We start from the raw sequence: 24488 nt of genomic DNA on the forward strand, positions 1-24488 counted from the left end.
TGTTGCACGTAGCGTTTATATTTTTGTCCAGTATATTTATCATTTCCTGTGGATATATTCTCACATTCCTACGTGCAAAAAGTATATCATTTTCAGAAACATTCTGGCTTGTAGCGGTCGTCAGAGGAAACTTTCCTGATCAAAACGCAAATTTTTGCCCGAGGTAGAATTCAATGCAATTCAAAGTCGGGTCTTCTGGTTAGGTAAGCACATTCTGCTGCTAGGCAATCATACAAAAGCAATTGAACATGAATTAATAGTTGTGCAAAAATACTAACTTTAAATAGTCCTATTTCTCTTACTCTTTTTATCAAGTCACGGTGGCCGAGAGGTTAAGGCGTTGGACTCGAAATCCAATGGGGTTTCCCCGCACAGGTTCGAATCCTGTTCGTGACGAWTTTTTGTAGAGATTTGACTGATGCTAATTTATTTCATTTTGAAATGTAGTTTACCCAAATCGAAAATATATATTTAACAGAGTAAATGCCGTCATTTGGCATACCGAACATACACAACAGTATCATAACCAAGAAAAAAATATATGAACTACATGGTATATTGGATATAGATATAATTTAACATTATAGCATAAGTGCACAGCACACTTGATAACACAAGTGTACAATGTGATACAATGTGACTAGCACTGTAAATTAAACCTTATCTTTTGTCGCGTGGCCGTCTGAATACATCTTTAAAGATAGCGTATTGCAAAAGTCAATATGGTATTGATATGCACCAAATTCTGCACTGCTAGATCAGCCAAAACTAATAATTGGTCCGTTTTGTGATTTAGAAGAAATTAGACAAAGGGTTTAAAATAAATCGGGAGAGGGGGTATAGTCAGTGATTATTTGTGGTTTTGAAACGGAAGAAAAAATACCCTCCCGTGCACCCCTTTCTAGCCAGTGAAATGGAATGGTCGGGTGTATTTATTCGACCGGCGAAACACGTTGACGTAGTTTGGGGGGCATTGTTTGAAGAGCAGGGGAAGCGTGCCACAGTTGTCTAGATTTAAGCTCGCCGATAATTTTCTTTAGCCATAATTCAAGTCTAATTTCTAGCAACACTTGAATTTACGTTTATCAAATAATTATATATAGCGGCCATGTATTAGCAACATAGACACGTACGAGTTTGTGTTGTAACAAAGCTGAAGTTGGACAGCTAACGTTAGCTAGTGCTACTTCCTCCATCAGACTAGAAATTAGTGTTAACGTTAGCTATACTTTATAATTGAGCCAACATCAGTCTTGTTCGCTATGTAAGTAGCTAGCTAGTTCAAGTAAAGCACAAGTCTTGCGTAGTCTTGTGTAAACTCACCATTGTGAGAATGTTCAGGCTAACGTTACTGCTGTAGCTAGTTAGCACCAGATGAGGAAAGAGAACTGAATTGTCAGGCGTAATTTTTTTTTTGGCGTTCAGATTTTTTTATTCACCATAAACTGGTGTTTTAGATTAATACTTAGCACAGCAAGCATATCGTTTAATGTAGTTGGCTAGCTTTATGTAGTGCTTTTTTTAACGTTTAACTATTGTTTGTTCTAGCAGGAAGTACAGTAACCTTAAGAGAATAGCTTGGTAGAAAATGGAGTAAAGCAGTTACAGTAGTCCATCCATTGAAAAGCAAAAGTAACGTTAGCTTGTTATCCTTTGAGGCCAGCTTTATACATCGGGAACCCCACATCTCCTTTGTTTCAGGTTGTGGCAAAAAAAACTTTTTCAAATAACTTTGTATAGACCGCTAACAAGTTATGACAATCCCTTTATGTTGAAAACGAACGTTAGCTGGCTAGTTTGCTGCTAGCTACCGACCGAATGCTGCTACCGATTGCATAGCTTCCTAGACAGCTTGCTAGCGTGTCACTTTCCCAACTGCATCCTAAAGATGTCGAACGCCATAAACGAAGGTCTGTTCTTGATAAAAGACGTGAAGCCTGGATCGAAAAATTTAAATATCGTATTCATTGTTTTGGAAATAGGTAAGTTGGTGGAGATAACAATGTCGTGTTTCTCGTGTCATGTCAACCTAGATTCGTTACCGTTTTCTTAAAGGGCCAGAGGAACAATTGAGTCGATTGTGCAACTTAGTGCAAACATGTAATCGTGAGTATAAAATGGCATACAATTACCTGTATTTTTGTTTGTTTTTGCTTTGGACATGTCATGTTCTGACAGGGTGCCATATTACAGCCATGAGGACTAGGTCACCCATCACAAAGGCTATGTAGGAGAGCTATGTTTATTGCATTGCATTTCTAAAGGGATAACTTCACTTGCTTTTATTCTGTTATAATATGTTAGGACGGGTAACCAAGACGAAGGATGGCCATGAGGTGCGTTCCTGCAAGGTAGCGGACAAGAGCGGAAGCATCGCCATCTCTGTCTGGGACGAGCTGGGCAGCCTCATTCAGCCTGGGGACATTATCCGGCTGACCAGAGGGTATTGACCCCCACCCACACCCATTGGGCTTACTGCAATGATTCTCATCTCTGGCATTGGCTACCCCCATGGTTGTACATTTTGTTCTAGCCAAGCACAATAACATCCCATTTAACTACTCATTAAGCTATTTGATATGTTTAATCAGGTGTGCTTTTACTGGACTAGAACAGAAATGCAACTTTGGCAGGACCTGAGGATTGGAGATGAGAAACACTGCATGACAGGCCTTGACTGATATGAGCAGTTAGTATATGGAGCATACACTCCCCTGAGCACCTGCACAGGCTTACCATTGATTCTGTTATGACAAGAATCTTAGAAAGGTGAATAGAAGTATAGCAAAATGTGTTAGTCAAAAAACGATGCTCATGAAAACCCATGAGCTATTTTCCCCTCTGGAATATAATTAAAATTATGAAGTTAATAGAAATCGAACTGGTCCCAACCCCAGTACTTTGTTAGCTAGATACAGTATCTTGACTTTCCTCCATCTCTGCAGCTACGCATCCATGTGGAAGGGCTGCCTGACCCTGTACACTGGAAGAGGTGGAGACCTGCAGAAGATCGGAGAGTGAGTAGAGTCTATTTATACCACCAGAAACTTCCTCTATTTCACGAGAATTCAACTGGCCACTTGACGCACTCTTTATGATTTAATGATGCATAAAAGCAGAGAACACAAAGTGAGACTGTTTTCCCCAAAAAAACTCTGGTTAGGGTAGTATTGATGACTCATGTTGAAAAAGTGGTAGTGTAGGAGTCTCATACCAAGAAAAGCAGAAAATAACAACACTGATATCATGGTATGGGTAGCATTCAACAGGCCTGAAATTTGATGAAAGAAAAAAAAGTATCTGAACTTGTCCAATAAGAGTGCTTGTTTTTCAAAAATGTTGCCTGAAAAAAGTACTAATGTGCAACCCCACTGCCCCTCCGGTATTGTATTGTAAACATGTCTTGTTCTATCAAACAAAACATGTCTGTTCTTACATCTATCTACAATAGTTGAGCAACAGGAATCGCATTTAGTTTATGAATACAGAAGGTTATATTGCTTTGAAATAGGTTTGGCGATAGTACGATAGCATCGTTTATCGACAATAATTGACAGCCATGGTCGACGTTGACGACATCGTGATGTGACAAGATGGTTTAGCGTATTTGAGTGGCGCCACGCAGTACATTTTTGTCTTGCAGGGCAGCACACAAGTGACATTCTGAGTATGCCTATTCCTATATGCTATAGCCCATTTCAATAATTGTTGTATAGCCTACAGAATGTAAGAGGAATGTAATCCTGAAATAACAGAGAATTCCACCAAATCAGCACAAAATGTCCAGTTTTATAACGCAGTCTTTAACTATTTGTTAAAAAAAAACATAGCCTATGTTCCATTCTCTCTCCATTCGATAGGCTATGAATATGACTGAATTCTACGCTTCATCGTTTTATGCATGGCTTTCTCCCGATCAATGAATTATTTGAAAGCCTTAAGGTAGGATTAATAACGAGCACAAACAATATCAATAGCCTATAGAAAAAGCTAATGACCATTTTATTGAAGTTTAACCGTTATTATGAAATAAATTATCCATGCGGGCTGGGAAAATTCCCCCATGCAAGGTTGAAAACCAAATTGGCCAATTACCTATCCTCCAATTAGGCCTATCATAAAAGCTTTAAGACCAGTTTAAGTTATGAACATGAGCTTATTTCCCAAGTATTCTAGCCTATCAGTGTTCTCCTAAAGTCGTTGTGGCTTTCAAAAATAACAAGAATGAAAGTCTGTAACCTAAGCCAAGGCATAGGCTATTCTCAAGCACTGCTTTGAGARATGGAATAAACAACATTTATTCTTCTATTTTGAGGCAAATAAAGCAATTATTATCCAGTTCTGAAGACTGTAGACTGCTTCTATCCAGGCCATGATGTAGGCCTAAAACCTAGCTCACTACGGTAAGACAGCCCGTTCATCATCAGTCACTGCTCCATCATGTGCAAGCCACACAGACACAACTGTTCTGCTCCTCCACCAGCAGGGAACATTAGAAAAGATGTGCTATTGCCTGCACTGCCCATGCTTTCAACCACATTGACTTATGTCATGATTCGTCCAGTTGCATTAGGTTTCACGCTATAGCCCACCCTTCGTTTTAGGAGTTATTTTTTTCCAACAAAAAAATAAATACATTTGTGGGTGGCCAATCGGGGCGATAGCATCGTATATCAATGTTTTATGGGTACATAATCATGATAGGACAAAGGTTGACATCGCCCAACCCTGCTTTGAAATTCAGGTGTAATCTATACTGAACAAAAATATAAACGCAACATGTAAAGTGATGGTCCCATGTTACAGGAGCTGAAATAAGACTCCCAGTTTTCTATACGCACAAAAATCTTATTTCTCCCCAATTTTGTGCAAAAATGAGTTAACATCCCTGTTAGTGAGCATTTCTCCTTTGCCACAATAATCAATCCACCTGACAGGTGTGGTATATCAAGAAGCTTGTGCTGGGACAATAAAAGGCCTCTATAAAATGTGTGGTTTTCTCACACAATGCCACATGTCTCAAGTTGAGGGAGCGTGCAATTGGCATGATGACTGCAGGAATGTCCACCAGAGCTGTTGCCAGAGACTTGAATGTTCATTTCTCTAACATAAGCCGCCTCCAACGTGGTTTTAGAGGATCTGGCAGTACATCCAACCGGCCTCACACCGCAGACCACGTGTATCCACGCAAGCCCAGGACCTCCACATCTGGCTTCTTCACCTGCGGGATTGTCATGAGACTGGACAGCTGATGAAACTGAGGAGTATTTCTGTCTGTAATGAAGCCCTTTGTCGGGCCTGGCTCCCCAGTGGTTAGGCCTATGCCCACCCATGGCTGCTCCTCTGCCCAGTCATGTGAAGTCCATATATTGGTGCATAATGAATTTATTTAAAATGACTGTTCCTTATATAAGCTGTTACTCAGTAAAATCGTTGAAATTGTTGCATGTTGCTTTTTGTATTTCTTCAGTATAGTTTCAAGCTGGCTACATTACATTGTTTTAATGCTTTTCGGTACAAGTTGATGCATGCAACATCACTTGAATGTGCTGGGTTACTTTTAAATATCAATGACATGCATGCAGTATTTATAACACAGGGTTAATGTTCCTAACATTCACACTAAATGTATTCCCTCCCATAGGTTTTGCATGGTGTATTCCGAAGTGCCTAACTTCAGTGAGCCCAACGCAGATCTGCTAGCCCAGAACCAGCAGAACAAGACTGTAAGTACTTCTACCCTACCCTGGTCCCAGATCTATTTGTTCTGTCTTGCCAACTCTTATGGGCATTGTTATTGCCAAACATGTTGGCTATCCAGCACAAACAGCTATGTGACCAGGCTAACGGTAGCCCACCTCAGATTGCTCAAGAGGGTTGGTTAATTTCTTATAACTTCTTATAGATCAAATCCCGTTAGCGGGATTGATTTCACAACATCCGGTGAAATTGCAGAGCGTGAAATAAAAAATAAAATAAAAGTTTCAAACAACTTTCCTAATCCAACTTTAGGTATTTTAAACCGGAAATAATCGATAAAATTTAAGACAGGATGAACTGCGTTCAATAGCGGATAAAATGAAAGTGGAGCGAGCTTTAGGTTACGCGCCCCAACAAAAACAGTCCACTTCGCTATAGACCCAGAAAGGAAATGGCTACTTCTTCATTTCTCAAAAGAAAAACATCAACCAATTTCTAAAGACTGTTGACATCTAGTGGAAGCTATAGGAACTGCAAGCTTATTTATATTAAAATGGGCTTGCCATAGAAAACCAATGGAAAACAGATTGACCTCAAACATTTTTCCCTGAATGGATTGTGCTCGGGGCTGTCTAGCAATGATCAACAACCAACCTGAAAGAGCATGAAAAAGTATTTAAATAATGTGCTAATATTGTACAATCCTGGTGTGCAAAGTTCTAAGAGATTTACCCAGAAAGTCTATACGATTGAAACAGACTTTAAGTAACTCAAAAGGAGAACACGTTTCTGAGAGAATCTGGTACTTAATGATATCAAAGAAATATGTTGAAGATCCTGAAATTCTTGTGAAATTATTTCTTACAGCACTTCAGATCTCAGGTGATACTGTTGACAAAATCAAACTTCGAGATAGTGGGGCAAGAAAGTATTTAGTCAGCCACCAATTGTGCAAGTTCTCCCACTTAAAAAGATGAGAGAGGCCTGTAATCTTCATCATAGGTACACTTCAACTATGACAGGCAAAATGAGAAGAAAATCCAGAAAATCACATTGTAGGATTTTTTCATGAATTTATTTGCAAATTATGGTGGAAAATAAGTATTTGGTCACCTACAAACAAGCAAGATTTCTGGCTCTCCACCAGACCTGTAAACGTTCTTCTTTAAGAGGCTCCTCTGTCCTCCACTCGTTACCTGTATTAATGGCACCTGTTTGAACTTGTTATCAGTATAAAAGACACCTGTCCACAACCTCAAACAGTCACACTCCAAACTCCACTATGGCCAAGACCAAAGAGCGTCAAAGGACACCAGAAACAAAATGTTAGACCTGCACCAGTCTGGGAAGACTGAATCTGCAATAGGTAAGCAGCTTGGTTTGAAGAAATCAACTGTGGAGCAATTATTAGGAAATGGAAGACTTACAAGACCACTGATAATCTCCCTCGATCTGGTGCTCCACGCAAGATCTCACCCCGTGGGGTCAAAAATCCCAGAACCACACGGGGGACCTAGTGAATGACCTGCAGAGAGCTGGGACCAAAGTAACAAAGCCTACCATCAGTAACACACTACGCCGCTAGGGACCAAATCCTGCCGTGCCAGACGTGTCCCCCTGCTTAAGCCAGTACATGTCCAGGCCCGTCTGAAGTTTGCTAGAGAGCATTTGGATGATCCAGAAGAAGATTGGGAGAATGTCATATGGTCAGATGAAACCCAAATATAACTTTTTGGTAAACTCAACTCGTCGTGTTTGGAGGACAAAGAATGCTGAGTTGCATCCAAAGAACACCATACCTACTGTGAAGCATGGGGGTGGAAACATCATGCTTTGGGCTGTTTTTCTGCAAAGGGACCAGGACGACTGATCCGGTAAAGGAAAGAATGAATGGGGCCATGTATCGTGAGATTTGAGTGAAAACCTCCTTCCATCAGCAAGGGCATTGAAGATGAAACGTGGCTGGGTCTTTCAGCATGACAATGATCCCAAACACACCGCCCGGGCAATGAAGGAGTGGCTTCGTAAGAAGCATTTCAAGGGCCTGGAGTGGCCTAGCCACTCCAGATCTCAACCCCATAGAAAATCTTTGGAGGAGTTGAAAGTCCGTGTTGCCCAGCAACAGCCCCAAAACATCACTGCTCTAGAGGAGATCTGCATGGAGGAATGGCCAAAATACCAGCAACAGTGTGTGAAAACCTTGTGAAGACTTACAGAAAACGTTTGACCTCTGTCATTGCCAACAAAGGGTATATAACAAAGTATTGACAAACTTTTGTTATTGACCAAATACTTATTTTCCACCATAATTTGCAAATAAATTCATAAAAAATCCTACAATGTGATTTTCTGGATTTTTTTTCTCATTTTGTCTGTCTAAGTTGAAGTGTACCTATGAAAAATTACAGGCCTCATCTTTTTAAGTGGGAGAACTTGCACAATTGGCTGACTAAATACTTTTTTGCCCCACTGTATGAGCGCCCAATCGTTGCCAATTTTTTTGCATTCCTTAAAGATAAAATAATGGTTAAAAGCCTGGTATAATCCTTCCTGCATGAATGGTCCAGTTCCCAAAGGAAATTGCAGAACAGTGCCAAGGTCTGTACCCACCATAGATTAAAAGGGAAAGTGTGTAGCTCTCGTTGTCGATAAACTGTATACAGTAATCCCTCGTTTATCGCGGGGGTTACGTTCCGAAAATGACCCGCGATAAGTGAAATCCGCGAAATAGAAAACTTTTTTTTTTTACAATTAGCAACTATTACATGTATACAAATACAGTGACTCACGTGTAGGCCGTTTCACTGCTCTTCAGACTGGGCCGCTGCATCCTGACTGCGCTCTGCAGTGTTCTCTTCTTCTGAAGCCCGCGGTGCAGGTGTGTTTGTTCGGGAGAAGAACATAGTGATAGGCAGCTGTTGTCGCTCTTTTTTCTTCTTTGCAAAAAGATCCTTGACACCGACATGCCACCATCGATTACGTTGGGAACTGTAATGAACGGCTCATCAAAGGGTCCCATTCCTCAGCTACTCGCTTAAGTTCAGTGGCCATTCGCACCATTGTTGCTAAGCGACCAAGCGTTAGTCCTTCCTTCCTTCCTGGCCAACTTAATGTAAATTTGCCAAGCTGTTTTATGTACGTACACATAACTGCACGAGACGACAAAATGATAGCACAATTCGTAGCATGTTTTGATACAAGAAGCGGGAGTGAGTTTTTAGCGAATCAGAATGCAGAGCACAATGCACCAAAAAAAAAAAAAAATGCATTATGAAAATCCGCGAAATAGCGAATCCGCATAAGTGAACCGCGCAAGTGAGCGAGGGATCACTGTATTGATAACGAATTGTGCCGAGACACCAGGACTATTTGTAATATTCTAAATATTACAAAATTCCCAGAGTTGTCGAATAATAGATCACCCAATACTATCCATGGTAGGGATTGTAATATTTTTTTGGGGGGGAACAATAAAATGCAACAATTGATAAAGAAATAAACTACACTATACCATTCAACATTCAATGTTGTAAAATAATTAGTATTCAACTTCTTATAGTATTTATAAATAGATAAGACAGCATTAGAAGAAAGGATAATTATTGAAAAAATAAATCTTCAAATATAAGGAACTGGAACACATAAGTACTCAAGCCTGAAATTAGGTAGGAATCAACATGGTAGGAATAAAACAGAGGACATAAGGCACAGTTTGTCGGTTGTAAGGTGGGGTGTGTATTTTTGTGTTTGGGAAAAGTGGAGTGAAAAAGAAATGGTTGCAAATGTCAGAGCCCATGTGTGTCTATGAGCAGGAGTTGAGAGCTTTTAATTTTGTGCAGATATGGATATACATTTTTCAAATTATAAGTCGTTAATTTATTGTCCTATCATGGTGGAACGGTCCCCAACTCTATACCCTAGACACACACCTGAGCGACCCATACTCTCAGGAGAAGTCCTTATCTGTTTTATAGGCCTACTGCAAGTAGCCTATACCCAGCCAAGATGAAAAGATAAATGCAGTCAGACATCCACTAAAGCAGCACCGCCCTCTCAAGATTCTGAGCCTGCCTGGCAGAGTTGGCGCTTCAAAGCCTCTGGATGGGAGAGCATAATATTAAACTATTTTCTCAGTGCCCTGGTGGCGCACAATAATCTATGGTCTGACTGCTCAGCGACACTTGGGGAAATGTTCACAATGGGGGACCTGTGTGTGTGCGTGTTTCAGGGGAAGGGGGAGTACCTGATCTCGAACAGCTAGGACTTGACATTGGTTAATCAAATCTTCCCATTCTTGCTCAATGTTGCATGCCTTTTCATACAGCTACAACTATGTATTTGCACATCAAGTCCATTCTTGACTTGGATGGCACAACTGTACATCTGAGCTTGTTGTGTTTGTGGGGGAAGGGTGTTTGTTTATCCCACATCTGTTGCTATGGGGTAATGAAGTTAGGGACGATATAGGATGAATCACAATTTTCAAAAATAATTGCTTGCCAAAAATGTACATTTTGATCGCCATCCTGGTTATAGGTAACAAACCTTTGCATGAACTGCTCACATTTATTTGTTAATTCTGGAAATTAAGATGCGCAAGATTTAAAAAATGTGTTTGTGTTTAAACTGTATATAATACAATTGAGGTGAGGGCGTTGGAAATGCTTTTGGCGGTTGATCTGCTTCTGTTATGTGTTTACTTGGATGACAACCCAACTTGGGATGGGGGAAGGTTTTAGCGGGTGGACAATTGGATGTTTACATAGTAGCAATGCAAATATCATGGTACAACTATATGGACACTCAATCATTATGGTACTTTTTAACAGTAAGTTTACAAGTGTATATTATGATAAACAGAATTGGGTGCGGGGCGGCAGCAAAATTATTCTCCCATAGGCAAAGACACTCAGAAGGGGTGACGATATTAATTAACAATTTTGATCCCAATGTGCAAATTGTCCAAACGGATCCGCAAAGTAGATGGATTATTTTAAATGTTTTATTGGATCATAAACAGATTTGGCTCATTTATTTATATGGTCCAAATAATGATCCATGCTTGTTTGAAAATAAATAATTATAATGTATATCAAACCTACAAGCAATACAAGATGTATCATTATGGTGGGAGATTTATTATACGGTTTTAAATACCTCAATGGACTGTAAAGGAAATCACACTACCAACTTTAACCCTCATGCACTTAAGGAGATCATTAATATAGATGCATTAGAACTGGAGGCTTAAATATCCTGACCTAGTGAGATCTACATGGTGGAGGCTCAATCAAGCTAGTCGTCTTGACTTCTTTCTTATGTGTTCTCGCTGGCACCAAAAGTTAGTGTTGATAGGGGACAGAATGCGGTCGGACCATCACATAATTGGCGTATACATTACTCTCACAGAATTTCCACGTGGGCGAGGATATTGGACATTTTTATCAAAGCCTATTGAATGTTAATTTGTTTTAGCGAGGACAGAATAATTTAACTGACTCTTTCTGAAGTAACATAGAGCAGCAGATCCCCATATTGTATGGGACCATTTTAAATGTGCCTTTAGAGGCCATTCAATTCAGTACTCATTTCTAAAACAAAAACAATTCAGGTCAAAAGTCCATATTAACAAAGGAAATAGGACTAACAGTACAGATGGCAATGCAAACTGTACCATAGAGGCTCAGAATAAGTTGGAGAAAAATAAATGGAGGAGCTTATTTAAATAGTAATGTTATAAGAAATAGTGAACTGGATGGAAATATGGGGGAAAATGTGCCCAATTATTATGTTTTTAATCTTCAATTTAGAAGTGTTACCAAAAATAATTTACTGAAACTTGTTACAAATTAGTCACCCATGATTCACAAACTATATTTTGAAAGCGGAAGCAAAGTACTTTAAAATCGTATGTTTTTGTTTGTCTCCTCTAACCGAAGCTGATTGTATGGATTTTTTTCCTATTAATAATGTAAAATGAACAGCTGCGCAGAGACTCATGAAGGCTGAATTAGAGGAGGAATTTCTTGATGCAATTAAAGCCTTTAAGTCCAGTAACTCCAGGGCTGGATGGCATACCAGTTGAGGTATACCAAACCTTTTTTGATACACTATGAGGAACTTTTTTATTAGCTTGTTTTCACCACTTCTATAAAATTGGTAGATTATCAGATACTCAACAACGTCTGATTTCATTATTACTGAAACAGGACCCAAGTGGTAAATTATAAAGATCCAGTCCCCCCCCCCAAAAATGAAGGCCCCTTCAGTGTTGTGATGCAAAATGCATAGCGCATAGTATTGTTGGATATTATTCATCCTAATCAGACTTTTTTTTATTTTTTTACATGGACGGTACATTGGAAATAAGACAAGTACTGGAAACAATAGAACACTAGCTGACTTGAAAATATTTTTGATAAAGTACAACTGGGATTTATATATAAATGCCTCGCATATTATAATTTTGGAGAATCTCTTATACAATGTGTTAAAGTTATGTATAGTAACCCTAGATGTAAAATGGTAAAGAATGGCTACTTCTCAGAAAGTTTTAAATTGTCAAGAGGTGTAAAACAAGATTGTCCACTATCGGCATATCCATTTATGGCCATCTAAATGTTAGCGATTTAAAATCAGATCCAGCAATATCAAGGGACTATAAATCCAGGACTTGTACGCTGATTCATGTTTTCTTTTAAATCCACAATTTGGATCCCTCCACAGCCACATAGATGATATAGATACTTTTTATATACTGTAGGTTATTTCTTTATCAATTGTTGTATTTTGTTTCCGTTTTAAATTATTCACATTGAAGAATGGGTACAGAACTTTGCTCCATTCTGCAATTTCCTTCAGGAGCTGATCATTCATGCCTATATACTGTACTATATTACGTATTGGATCACAAAAAAAATACTTTTACATTAYTGTGTAGTTTACCAATAAAAGGGTCTGATGTGAATATATTTTTCGGGAAATCATCTCACTAAAACACATTCTAATAAAGTTAATAAAAATGGATAAGATCTTGCTACCATAGACAGGAAAATGCCTGTCTATTTGTGTTAAGATCACCCTGAATAACTCTGAGTCATATCCCAGTTGACCTATTTGCTTTATGGCCTTGCCTACACCTAGCAATCTATTTTTATTATATGAGCAAAAAATATTACATTTTACTTGGAAAAGCAAGCTAGATAAAATTAAACGGGCCTATTTATATAATGAATATGAATTCGGAGGGCAGAAATGATTAACCTCCACGGGATCGGTGTCCGTATACCGGGACGGTGGAGCTAATGTGATTAGCATGACAGTTGTAAGTAACAGCAAACTTTCCAGGACATAGACATGTCTTATATGGGCAGAAAGCTTAAATTCGTGTTAATCTAACTGCAATGTCCAATTTACAGTAGCTATTACAGTGAAAGAATACCATGCTATTGTTTGAGAGTGAAACAAACTTATCACGGCAACTGGTTTGATACATTCACCTCTGAAGGTAAATAATGTTCTTACATTCTGTAATCTTGCTCTGATTTGTCATCCTGAGGGTCCCAGAGATAACATGTAGCGTAGTTTGGTTTGATCTATTTTTATATTCAAATGTAGGAACTGGGTTCTACAGTTTGAACCTCTGCTGTCTCTGGGTCCACACCCACCCCGCCCGGCTATCTAGATGTGTGAAAGTTATTGTGTAAGCAAATGATCCATCATGTATGACATTCCTGGGAGTGTGTAAGCTAATGATCCCTCATGTATGACATTCCCGGGAGTGTAAACTTTAATTTTGTATTACCATGTCATTTTTCTATGTTCTCTATAGGTATGTACTTGAAAATGTATCAATTGACCAATTTGGCACATTTGGGCAGACTTGATACAAAATATTGTCCAGTATTGCAATGATACTGGATCAATCTGAAACTTTGCACACTGCAAAATTGCAACTAAACTGCGATATTATATTATGGTCTTTCTCTTTCTCGCAAAGATGGAACAAATGTAAAAAAAATTATACATACAGTGCATTTGGAAAGTACCCCTTGACTTTTTCCACATTTTGGTAGGTTACAGCTTTATTCTAAAATGTATGTATTTGTTTTTTTTCCCTCATTCTACACACAATACCCCATAATGACAAAGCAAAAACTTTTTTTGCAAATGTATTCAATAAACAACATACCTTATTTACATAAGTATTCAGACCCTTTGCGATGTGATTTGAAATTGAGCTCAGGTGCATCCAGTTACTATTGATTATCCTTGATGATTGGAGTCCACCTGTGGGGAAATTCAGTTGATTGGACCTGATTTGGAAAGGCACACATGTCTATATAAGGTCCCACAGTTGACAGTGCATGTCAGAGTAAAAACCAAGCCATGAGGTCAAAGGAGTTGTCCGTAGAGCTCTGAGACAGTATTGTCGAAGCATAGATCTGGGGAAGGGTACCAAAAAAATTCTTCACCAGTGAAGGTCCCGAAGAACACAGTGGCCTCCATAATTCTTAAATGGAAGAAGTTTGGAAATACAAGGACTCTTCCTAGAGCTGGCTGCCCGGCTTAACTGAGCAATTGGGGGAGAAGGACCTTGGTCAGGGAGGTGACCATGAATCTGATGGTCAGACAGCGCTCCAGAGTTCCTCTGTGGAGATAGGAGAACCTTCCAGAAGGTCAACCATCTCTGCAGCACTCCACCAATCACGCCTTTTATGTTAGTGGCCAGACGGAAGCCACTCTCCAGTAAAAGGAAACCTGGCAGCATCATGCTGTGGGGAGGTTTTTCAGGGACTGGGAGACTAGTCAGGATCAAGGGAAAGATGTTCGGAGCAAAATGCAGAGATCCTTGATGAAAACCTGCTCCAGTGCGCTCAGGACCTCAGACTGGGGAAATGGTTCACCTTCGAACAGATCAACGACCCTAAGTACACAGCCAAGACAATGCAGGAGTGACTTCGGGACAAGTCTCTGAATGTCATTGAGTGGCCCAGCCAGAGCCTGGACTTGAACCCAATCGAACATCTGGAGGAACCGGAAAATAGCAGGGTGCAGCGCCGCTCCCCTTCCAACCTGCCAGAGCTTGAGAGGATCTGTAGAGAAGAATGGGAGTAACTCCCCAAATACAGGTGTGCCAAGCATGTAGCGTCATACCCAAGAAGACTTGAGGCTGTAATTGCTGCCTTAGGTTCTTAAACAAAGTACAGAGTAATGGGTCTGAATATTGTTGTTTTTGCTTTGTCATTATGGGGTATTGTGTGTAGATTGATTAGGGGATATAAACAATTTAATACATTTTAGAAGAAGGCTGTAGCGTAACAAAATGTGGACAACTTCAAGGGGTCTGAATACTTTCCGACTGCACTGTGTATTTACAAAAAAAAGATATGGGGGATTGGAAATAATGCAGACAATTACATTGTTGGAAGCTGCAATATTAAAGCTGATCTAACCCTCCCACTTGCAGCTGTAAACGCTGCCAAAGGTGACTCTAACATGTATTGACTCAGACGTTTAATACTTATCTAATCAAGATATATGGGTGTTTTATTTGTTATGCCAAATGTTAGAATTTTCCTTCCACTTTGACATTTGTATTTAGTGTAGATCGTTGACAAATCCATTTTAATCCCACTTTGTAACACCAAAAAATGTGGGAAAAGTAAAGGGGTGTGAATACTTTCTAGTCACTGTAAATCAGATGCTAATTGAAAAGCAAGAGCAACATCAACGGCAGACACTCTCTAGAAAAGTAAATGCTCAGAGTTTACACACCTAAATCAATGTTCATTTGAAAGCACAAACAAAAATCTAATTCAAGTTTCAGAGAACAGGAATTGCCCATCTGTGTCTTAGACTCTACATGTGTAAAGTGTTTTTAGAGTCTTAATGAGGTTAGTGGGTTAGTTATCCCCAAAATATTGAATGGTGTGAAGTGATGCTTAATGGACTTTTTTATAGTGTTTTCTAATGCCCTCACCACGTCTCCTCTTGCAGGGCAAATCGGATCAGAGGGGGAATTCTCCGCCTAATCAGAATTCAGGTACACCTGCTCAGTCAGGTAAGTGATAATTGGGGTGGTGGGGCAGTTGATCTAGTCAGAAAATCCACAATGAATCACACTGTTTAATTTCACAAATTTGTTCATATTGGCGTATAACAACTGAAATCAGTCTAGATTTCCAGGCTAGTTGAGGTCCAGGCCCAGTCCAGAAACATCCCCTACCCCCAGTGTAGATCTGAAAGTATTTGATGGGTATAAGCAATATGCGAGAAACTAAGTCCACCTAACCCATCAGGGGGAATTATTAGTTCTGTTTGATTAGATAGAGCCTTTGTACACACAACTGGGGCAGAAGCATTCGCATTGTGCTATTTAAAGTAGAACCTGCTTTGACAACTGTGGAGAATGGCCGTTTCTATTCCGCTTTGCACGGCCCAGCGGAATCAATGACCTACGAGGTGAGAAATGTTACGCTGCTCTATTTTCTCTGTTTGTGGGGATGCGTTCTGCTTCGTCCAGTCAACCAGAAAATGTTATGAGGGATAGGGGTTGCTTTAAATTGTCACTTTCACATGTTTTTGCTGCCTTTGTGTGTACAGAGTAAACCATGTGACGGCCCACCACGTGAGCAGGTGAAGGCGGGGGCACTGTTCTCTGGTATATTGTCAACAAAGAAGCCTGATGCATTGTTCAGAAACATGTATTCATTCCATAAAATGAATGTAAAACTCAGCAAAAAAAAGAAACATCTCTTTTTTTTAGGACCCTGTCTTTCAAAGATAATTTGTAAAAATCCAAATAACTTCACAGATCTTCATTGTAAAGGGTTTAAACACTGTTTCCATGCTTGTTCAATGAACCATAAACAATTAATGAACGTGCACCTGTGGAACGGTCGTTAAGACACTAACAGTTTACAGACAGTAGGCAATTAAGGTCACAGTTATGAACGTTTAGGACAATAAATAGGCCTTTCTACTGACTCTGAAAAACACCAAAAGAAAGATGCCCAGGGTCCCTGCTCATCTGCGTGAATGTGCCTTAGGCATGCTGCAAGGAGGCATGAGGACTGCAGATGTGGCCAGGGCAATAAATTGCAATGGCCCTACTGTGAGATGCCTAAGACAGCGCTACAGGGAGACAGGACGGACAGCTGATCGTCCTCGCAGTGGCAGACCACGTTTAACACCTGCACAGGATCGGTACATCCGAACATCACACCTGTGTGACAGGCACAGGATGGCAACAACTGCCCGAGATACACCAGGAACGCACAATCCCTCCATCGGTGCTCAGTCTGAGAGAAGCTGGACTGAGGGCTTGTAGGTCTGTTGTAAGGCAGGTCCACACCAGACATCACCGGCAACAACGTCGCCTATGGGCACAAACCCACCGTCGCTGGACCAGACGACGGTCAAAAAGTGCTCTTCACTGACGAGTCGTGGTTTTGTCTCACCAGTGGGGATGGTCGGATTTGCATTTATCGTCAAAGGAATGAGCGTTACACCGAGGCCTGTACTCTGGAGCGGGATTGATTTGGAGGTGAATGGTCCTTCATGGTCTGGGGCAGTGTGTCACAGCATCATCGGACTGAGCTTTTCATTGCAGGCAATCTCAACACTGTGCGTTACAGGGAAGACATCCTCCCTCCCTGCAGGCTCATCCTGACATGACCCTCCAGCATGACAATGCCACCAGCCATACTGCTCATTCCGTGCGTGACTTCCTGCAAGACAGGAATGTCAGTGTTCTGCCATAGCCAGCGAGGAGCCCGGATCTCAATCCCATTGAGCACATCTGGGACCTGTTGGATCGGAGGGTGAGGGCTAGGGCCATTACCCCCAGAAATGTCCGGGAACTTGCAGGTGCCTTGGTGGAAGAGTGGGGTAACATCTCACAGCAAGAACTGGCAAATCTGGTGCAGTACTTAATGCAGCTGGTGGCCTCACCAGATACTGACTTTTGATTTTGACCCCCCCCCCCTTTGTTCAGGGACACATTATTCAATTTCTGTTAGTCACATGTCTGTGGAACTTGTTCAGTTTGTCTCAGTTGTTGAATCTTATGTTCATACAAATATTTACACGTTACGTTTGCTGAAAATAAACAGTTGACAGTGAGGACGTTTTCTTTGAGTTTAAGCATTTTGTGTTGCTTATACCCCTCAAATCCTCTCTGATCTAATGGGTTAGGCATGTCAATGTACATGGTCATACTTGATTTTGAACTTATTTTTGCTACTGCCAAATTAGGCCACCTACAAGTAACTGCCAAAATATAGGGAACCAACCGTGTCTTAACCTTTCTCCTACAATTTCTGTGGCCCTGTGGAAATATAATTAACATAATGATAACATCCCCATCAAAATCTGTCTATACAGGAGATGTTTTTTTTGCATGGGCTGTCTCAATCCACTGCATCTGTTAATATCGCCCTTCTGTATCTGCGGTGAAAGGTGGCAGAGTTAGAGCTGTGTTGGTCAGACCATAAAACATCCCAAAAATCTTCTCACAAATGTCTAAAGCATCAGAACGGAGTGGCCTACAAACTATTATGACCTCTCTGTGGAAAGATGAGACTCTCACGAACATGATGGTGTTGCACTACGAACCCCACAAGTGTCACAGCACTTGTCTGAAGGTGGAGATAGTTTAGTGCCTAGAATAAGGGATTAAATACATGTGTACGTTAAAAAAATAATACGTTTGCTGATCTTTTATTTCTCCTAATATAGGACAAACACTTCAGAACAAACTTATTATAATTTTTTTTAAACTTGGGGGGGGGGGGACTATCTGTTCCATGTAGTGAATCTGTTATTCAAAGCATTTCTATGGGCTAATAGCAGAAATGCTAAAGTCAATAAAAATGTTTAAGCTTAATGCTTCTTGGCATGACCGTCTTAAAACAATCCCATATGTTTGCTTATCCAGCTGCAGATTATGCTCACACTGACTCCTTGTGGTCTGCTAACTTCAAATACAAATTTACTTGCGTCTCGCATGGTATTTTTGCATTTCAAATGCTATGTGCGTGCGCAACCTGTACACTTTTGTTATCGACTGAGTCAGTCGACTGTCTGCTCTACAAATCACCTTGCATCCTAGATAACTACTCAATACTATTTCTAGTTCAGTCAGTCACAATTTACCCTTGATGCATCACGATTTTGATGCTCTCCAACACGGCCATTAACTTTGTTCCTAGGCGTTGGTGTGTTACGCACACTAGCTCTGGTCGAGGGCGTTATGTTAACCACTGTTGCTTGTGCAGCTAGCTAGTACAACGCGGGACGCTCGCAAGTATGACTTTCAGGGGTAGGCAACCCTGGTACTTAAAGTTTCAGATTTAACCAACCTAGAAAACCAGGTGGGTTGAATTTAGGCAATCACTGACCTGAACAATTAGCTCAGTTGGTCAGGTGTGGTGCCTAGTTGGAACAAAATCTTGCATTATCTTCGGCACTCCAGGAGCAGGGATGCCTACCCCTGACCTAGCTTCTAATTCTAAATGTAATTTCATCATCTGTGCTGTTGGTGGCGGTAATGCACCATCCTCTCTCGCACCATTCGATATCTTGTCTCATTTCCTATGTCTCACAATGTCTGTGTTGTGTGAAGTTATCTGCTGGAGTCAGACTCTGGAAAATAATAGCCTCCCCCGCAGGCCCTAAGCATGATGGGATGTTAATTGCTTAAATAACTCAAACCACACCTGTGTGGAAGCACCTGATTTCAACCTACTTTGTATCCCTCATTTACTCTAGTGTTTCCAATGCTTTAGCAGTTGCATGTGCACTATATGACAAAGTATGTGGACACCTGCTCATCGAACATCTCAGTCCAAAATCATGGGCATTTAATATTGAGTTGGTTACCCCCTATGCTACTTTAACATCCTCCACTCTTCTGGGAAGGTTTTCTGATGGATGTTGGAATATTGCTGCGGGGACTTGCTTCCATTCAGCCATGAGCGTTAGTGAGGTCGGGCACTGATGTTGGGTAATTAGGCCTGGCTCAGTCTGCGTTCCAATTCATCCCAAAGGTGTTCGTTGAGGTCAGGTCTCTGTGCAGGCCAGTCAAGTTCTTCCACACACACATCTCGACAAACCATTTCTGTATGGACCGCAATTTATGCACAGGGGCAATGTCATGCTGAAACAGGAAAGGGCCTTCCCTAAACTGTTGCCACAAAGTTGGAAGAACAGAATCATCTAGAATGTAATTGTATGCTGTAGCATTAAGATTTCTCTTCACTGAAACTAAGGCGTCTAGCCCGAACCATAAAAATAAAAAAAACAGCCCCAGACCTTTATTCCTCATCCAGCAGACTTTGCAGTTGGCGCTATGCATTCGGGCAGTTAGCGTTCTCCTGACATCCGCCAAACCCAGATTCATCGTGGACTGCCAGATGGTGAAGTGTGATTCATCACTCCAGAGAACACGTTTACACTGCTCCAGTCTAATTCCTCTATATAGTGTATGTCCATGTTTAACTGGAATTGTTGGTTTGGGTTTCTGAATGGCTGTCTCGCATATCTTTATTAAGTTGGTGCTACTGTTATCTAAGCATAGTGGACTCGTGCATTTTGTACAGCAGGCCTTTCTGGCCTGCTGCTTTCATGTCAAGTTATGATGCTCATCTCTATGCCATGTCCATTCAAAGGATTAAGAAAGCGTTAGTCTGCTATATTTAATTTGATAAATGGACTCTGACACATGTTTTCCCCTCCTATGTGATATACACAGTTGATCATGAATGCTGTTCTCAGCATTTTTGCCCATTCCCTTCTCTTCCCACAGGTAACGGTGCCATGATACCATTTGTCAACAACAACAGTTCTCCCTCCACTCCTCGTGATCCTGTCTTTGGGGGTGTGGGGCGGACTAACGGCCGTTCCCCTGGCAGCGCAGCTCCTCCAATGTCCGCTGTGGGACCTCCCAGTGCCCCCAAGCCTTCGGTCACTATTAGCAATGGCAGGGACCCCCGGCGTGCCAAGAGATGAAACTGGCATTAGGGAAAACTTTCCCCTGGCCTCTTAACCCCCCCCCTCCTCCTCCTCACTCTCTCCCTTCCATCTACCTTTTGAACAAGCCAGACCTGGCATTTGCAACATCACTGAAAAATACTAGTTTCTGATCTGCAGCTTATACTGGTTAACCTAGTTGACGTTGTCTTTCTCTAGTTGAGCTAATGTTTGTTGGTTATGCCATCAGTTGCATAAAGCACCTCACTGAATAATTGTGACCTAAACATGAACACAGTAGCAGGACTTGCAAAGCTCTGGACATAAAGTATGTATACCCCCTTCCACCACCATAATTGCCAATTTTGTGCCAATGTTATTGACAACCCTCCCTGTGCCTCTCTCGCCTATCTTGTTGGCTGAAACTATACACCCTACTTGACCACTAGATGCACTTTCTTCTCTTTAAGTCAAAGTGAATGCATCACTAATTTGATTAAGGAACTGATTACTGCTGATGGGGAAAGCCTTACGTAGGCGAAACAACTTTTTGGACAGAATTAACTAACAAACCCCCCCTTGGAAGGATCTACTCCCTTCTCAACCAAAACATATCAAAAGTGACTGAAAAGAAAGGTGATAGTTTGATTTTTAACGGTAGGTCGATTAGATTTAGTTGAATGGCTACAGTTTTCATGAGGACTAGTTTATTTGCTGCCCAGTTATGAACAATACGTTTGTTAGGTGGGAACACTTAAGAGGTTCACCCAAATATATTTTACTGCCATTTTGATTTCTATTTCATCTCTGAGATACAGATGGTGAAGTAGCTAATGAGTGCAATAAATAATATTGTCACATTTAACTCTAGCTATGTTCCTCATTCTGTCAAACAACTTTAATCAAGACTGAGTAATACATTTAATCTGTTTTATCACATGAACACATTTCCAATGAATGACAGACGGAAGAACAGCGTTTCTGATATGTCAAAACTAGCCATAAGGCTAATATCCTTAACTTTAATCGATAGTCCCGAGGCTTATTCAGTAGGAGGAAATATGTACCTTGTTGCATGTCTACCCTGTGGGCCGGTTTCCCAGACAGGTTAAACGTAGTCCAGGACAAAAAATGAAACTYGATGGAGATTCTCATTTGAAAGTATTTTAGTCCAGGGCTAGGCTTAATCTGTGTCTGGGAAACTGTCCCTATATGTCATCTATCTGAAACACTTAAAATGTTGAAACCTATTGAATAAGCTCCAGGGATCACCCAACTGCCCTCAAGTAGAGAGAAATTTTGAAGATCTGTCATCACGTGGTGTTTATTTATATACTACCATTATACAGTGCTCTCCAGTGTCCATCCACTCAAGTTCTTGGCATGCCTTGCGCAGGAAACTCATTCCATGAAGGGCCAAGAGTCTGCTGGTTTTTGTTAAGACCTCGTCAACAAGGTGAGAGGAGTGCCTTACTAATCAGCGACTTTAATTGATCAAGTACAAGGCAAGAGCAAAAACCGCAGACACTCGGCCCTGTGTGGAATGAGTTATGACACGTGCCTTACTTAATCATTTAGGCTGCTGCTAAAAAAAGTAGTGCTTTTTTGGTAGTCCTCTGTGCCATATTGTACCCTTCAATTAGATTGTTATGATCAAAGTTTTTAATCCATACTTTGCAATCTTATTTATTTCCCAAGTCCAGTTGGACTGACCTCAAATTGTTTCATAGTGCAGTTTTGGCAATAGTCTGAACTAGACGAAGCCTTCGGAAGGCCTACATATGATGTTCAAGTAATTTTATAAGCAGATATCTAAAAATTGGTACTTTCCTTATTTTAGCCCAGTGGTCTGTTTTGAAACTTATTTTGTAACCACGCATTGCAAGAGACTAAACACACATGGCTTCATCCTGTGTTTCACAAGGCACCACTGACCACAGCCTGGGAAGGCTTTGGCCTGTGAGAATTTCCCCTGCACTAACTGATAGGCACTGTGTCACGTTGCGCAAAAGAAAAATAGCTTCAGGCTATTCTGGATATTAATTAACAATTAAAAAAAAAATAGTTATCTACTCTTTGATATTCTAAAATAGGGCTGGTTTCCCAGACCCAGATAAAGCCTATTCCTTTACCAGAAAGAACTTTAAATGAAGACTCATTGAGCATGCATTTTTGTTCACTACTAGGCTTAATCTGTGTCTGGAAACTGGCTCATATTAAAATAAGCAATGTAATACAGTGAGAGTGCTTACTCAGTTGTTGGGTATGTGAGCTTTATATTTTGAAATGTATAAAATATTTCCTAGAGAAATTGTTGGTTGAATAAATGTACAGTGCATCAGACACTATGGCAGAGGACAACAGCACAATATTTTTGTAATATGTCAGGTATGTTATGAAATGTGCTCCTAAAAGTGAGTGTGTATGTATGAACTAAATCCTGGGTGGTAAAAGTTCAAAGATCAAAATGAAAGCGGAASTGTGGAGATAACAGCTGGTGATTAGCCTGTAAGAATTGTGTCCTTGGAGTCATTTTCTGCCTCAGATGCTTGAAAACAAATGGACGCTTTGAAATAAGATAAACATTACCTCGCACATGTGCATGCCATATAATGTTTAATCTTCCTAATAATGATTATTCTCTTGCGGTTATTTTCTGTTTCACTTTTAGTATTATTGTGACAAGTTGAGTTGTTGAACATTTTTAGAAAAACATTGTGGTCTGGTCATGACTGTAGAGTTTTTAGTGTGATTTCCCTTCAGGTAGTAAAAAAAAAAAAGGAACTAACAATTTATAGAATACATCAGTGATATAGAACATGATCACTTAAATTAATGAGACTTAAAGGAATAGTACACTCCAAACCAGTGTTTATAAGATTGTTATATAGCCTCAGAAGTGCTCTTCAGTCATTCTACAATATCTGTTGAATAGATAGTATTAAGGGAAATATGCATGATCTACCTCAAATTAATGGAAAAGATCTGTTCAACCAATGTCTGAATTTGAGTGACAATATTATATCGCTACATTTAATTAACCTCTTGGATGTAAAGGCCCCTGAAGAGGGGACTAGCAAAGTTCTGGTACCTGTAATTTTTGCTTTTAAATCGATCTGTGGATGTCGTAGATCAAAATGACTACCATTCAGCAATAGCCCTAGTTCTCACAGAGTCTGGAGTATTGTCAAGTGCTAGTCGGATCAAGGAAACTCAGGTTTTCCGAAATTTCTGAGTTTCATGTGTTGCCATGCCAGTCGGGGAACTATCTCTTTCACCTTTGACTCAGGCTGTGAAATCTGGCACCACTTTAATTTGTGATGTCCCGCCCACCATTTCATTCGCTCTTCCGACTGGCCATTATCTTCTGGCTGGACGCTACATCGCAGCCGTTGACAAAGCACATGCCTGAAATCCTTAGATCCTAGCACAACAGAAGAKCGTGGTTTTGACACACTAGCACAGGGATGGGCAACTGGTGGCCCGTGGGTTCAGTTTCCAATAGATTTTTAATGTTAAATTTGGGAACTCAGTCCGGGTCTCAATTTACTGTTGAGAGTTAGAATAGTAGAATACACAGGCTGCAGTTTCTCTTGTCAGTCACTCAATTAGCCCATGTCAACGTTCTTATTTTCTTTTTTAGACTGGTAAGTTAGTCTAGCGGCCGTCTATCAAAATTTCTAGTAATCATGGTTGAATTACCGACTGGGGGGCCCCATTGATTTTGTTAGTCACTCTCACTCAGATATAATTTAAAAATCTGTCACAATGCAAAATTAATATAATTGCATTACATTTTGTATAAAATTGCAAAA

The 24488-nt window shown here is 40.4% G+C and overlaps 1 protein-coding gene and 1 non-coding gene across 3 annotated transcripts; both read left to right on the plus strand.

Moving 5' to 3' along the window:
* Positions 1-314: 314 nt before the first annotated feature.
* On the plus strand, positions 315-396 carry trnas-cga (transfer RNA serine (anticodon CGA)). The gene has a single exon. It is a non-coding gene; the product is annotated as a tRNA-Ser (tRNA).
* Positions 397-947: 551 nt separating this feature from the next.
* Positions 948-21538, plus strand: nabp1a (nucleic acid binding protein 1a). Of its 2 annotated transcripts, XM_023980961.2 has the most exons (7): positions 948-1982; positions 2056-2106; positions 2305-2443; positions 2946-3017; positions 5645-5726; positions 15700-15763; positions 20510-21538. In XM_023980961.2, exons 1-7 carry the CDS (start codon positions 1889-1891, stop codon positions 20710-20712), a joined length of 705 nt encoding a protein of 234 aa, XP_023836729.1. In that variant the 5' UTR covers positions 948-1888; the 3' UTR covers positions 20713-21538. The 2 variants fall into 2 exon arrangements, with proteins under 2 accessions (XP_023836729.1, XP_023836730.1); XM_023980962.2 differs by lacking the exon at positions 2056-2106.
* Positions 21539-24488: the final 2950 nt, after the last annotated feature.

The sequence above is a fragment of the Salvelinus sp. IW2-2015 genome, linkage group LG36 (genome assembly GCF_002910315.2).
Source record: "Salvelinus sp. IW2-2015 linkage group LG36, ASM291031v2, whole genome shotgun sequence".
In the NCBI taxonomy this organism is placed as follows: Eukaryota; Metazoa; Chordata; class Actinopteri; order Salmoniformes; family Salmonidae; genus Salvelinus; species Salvelinus sp. IW2-2015.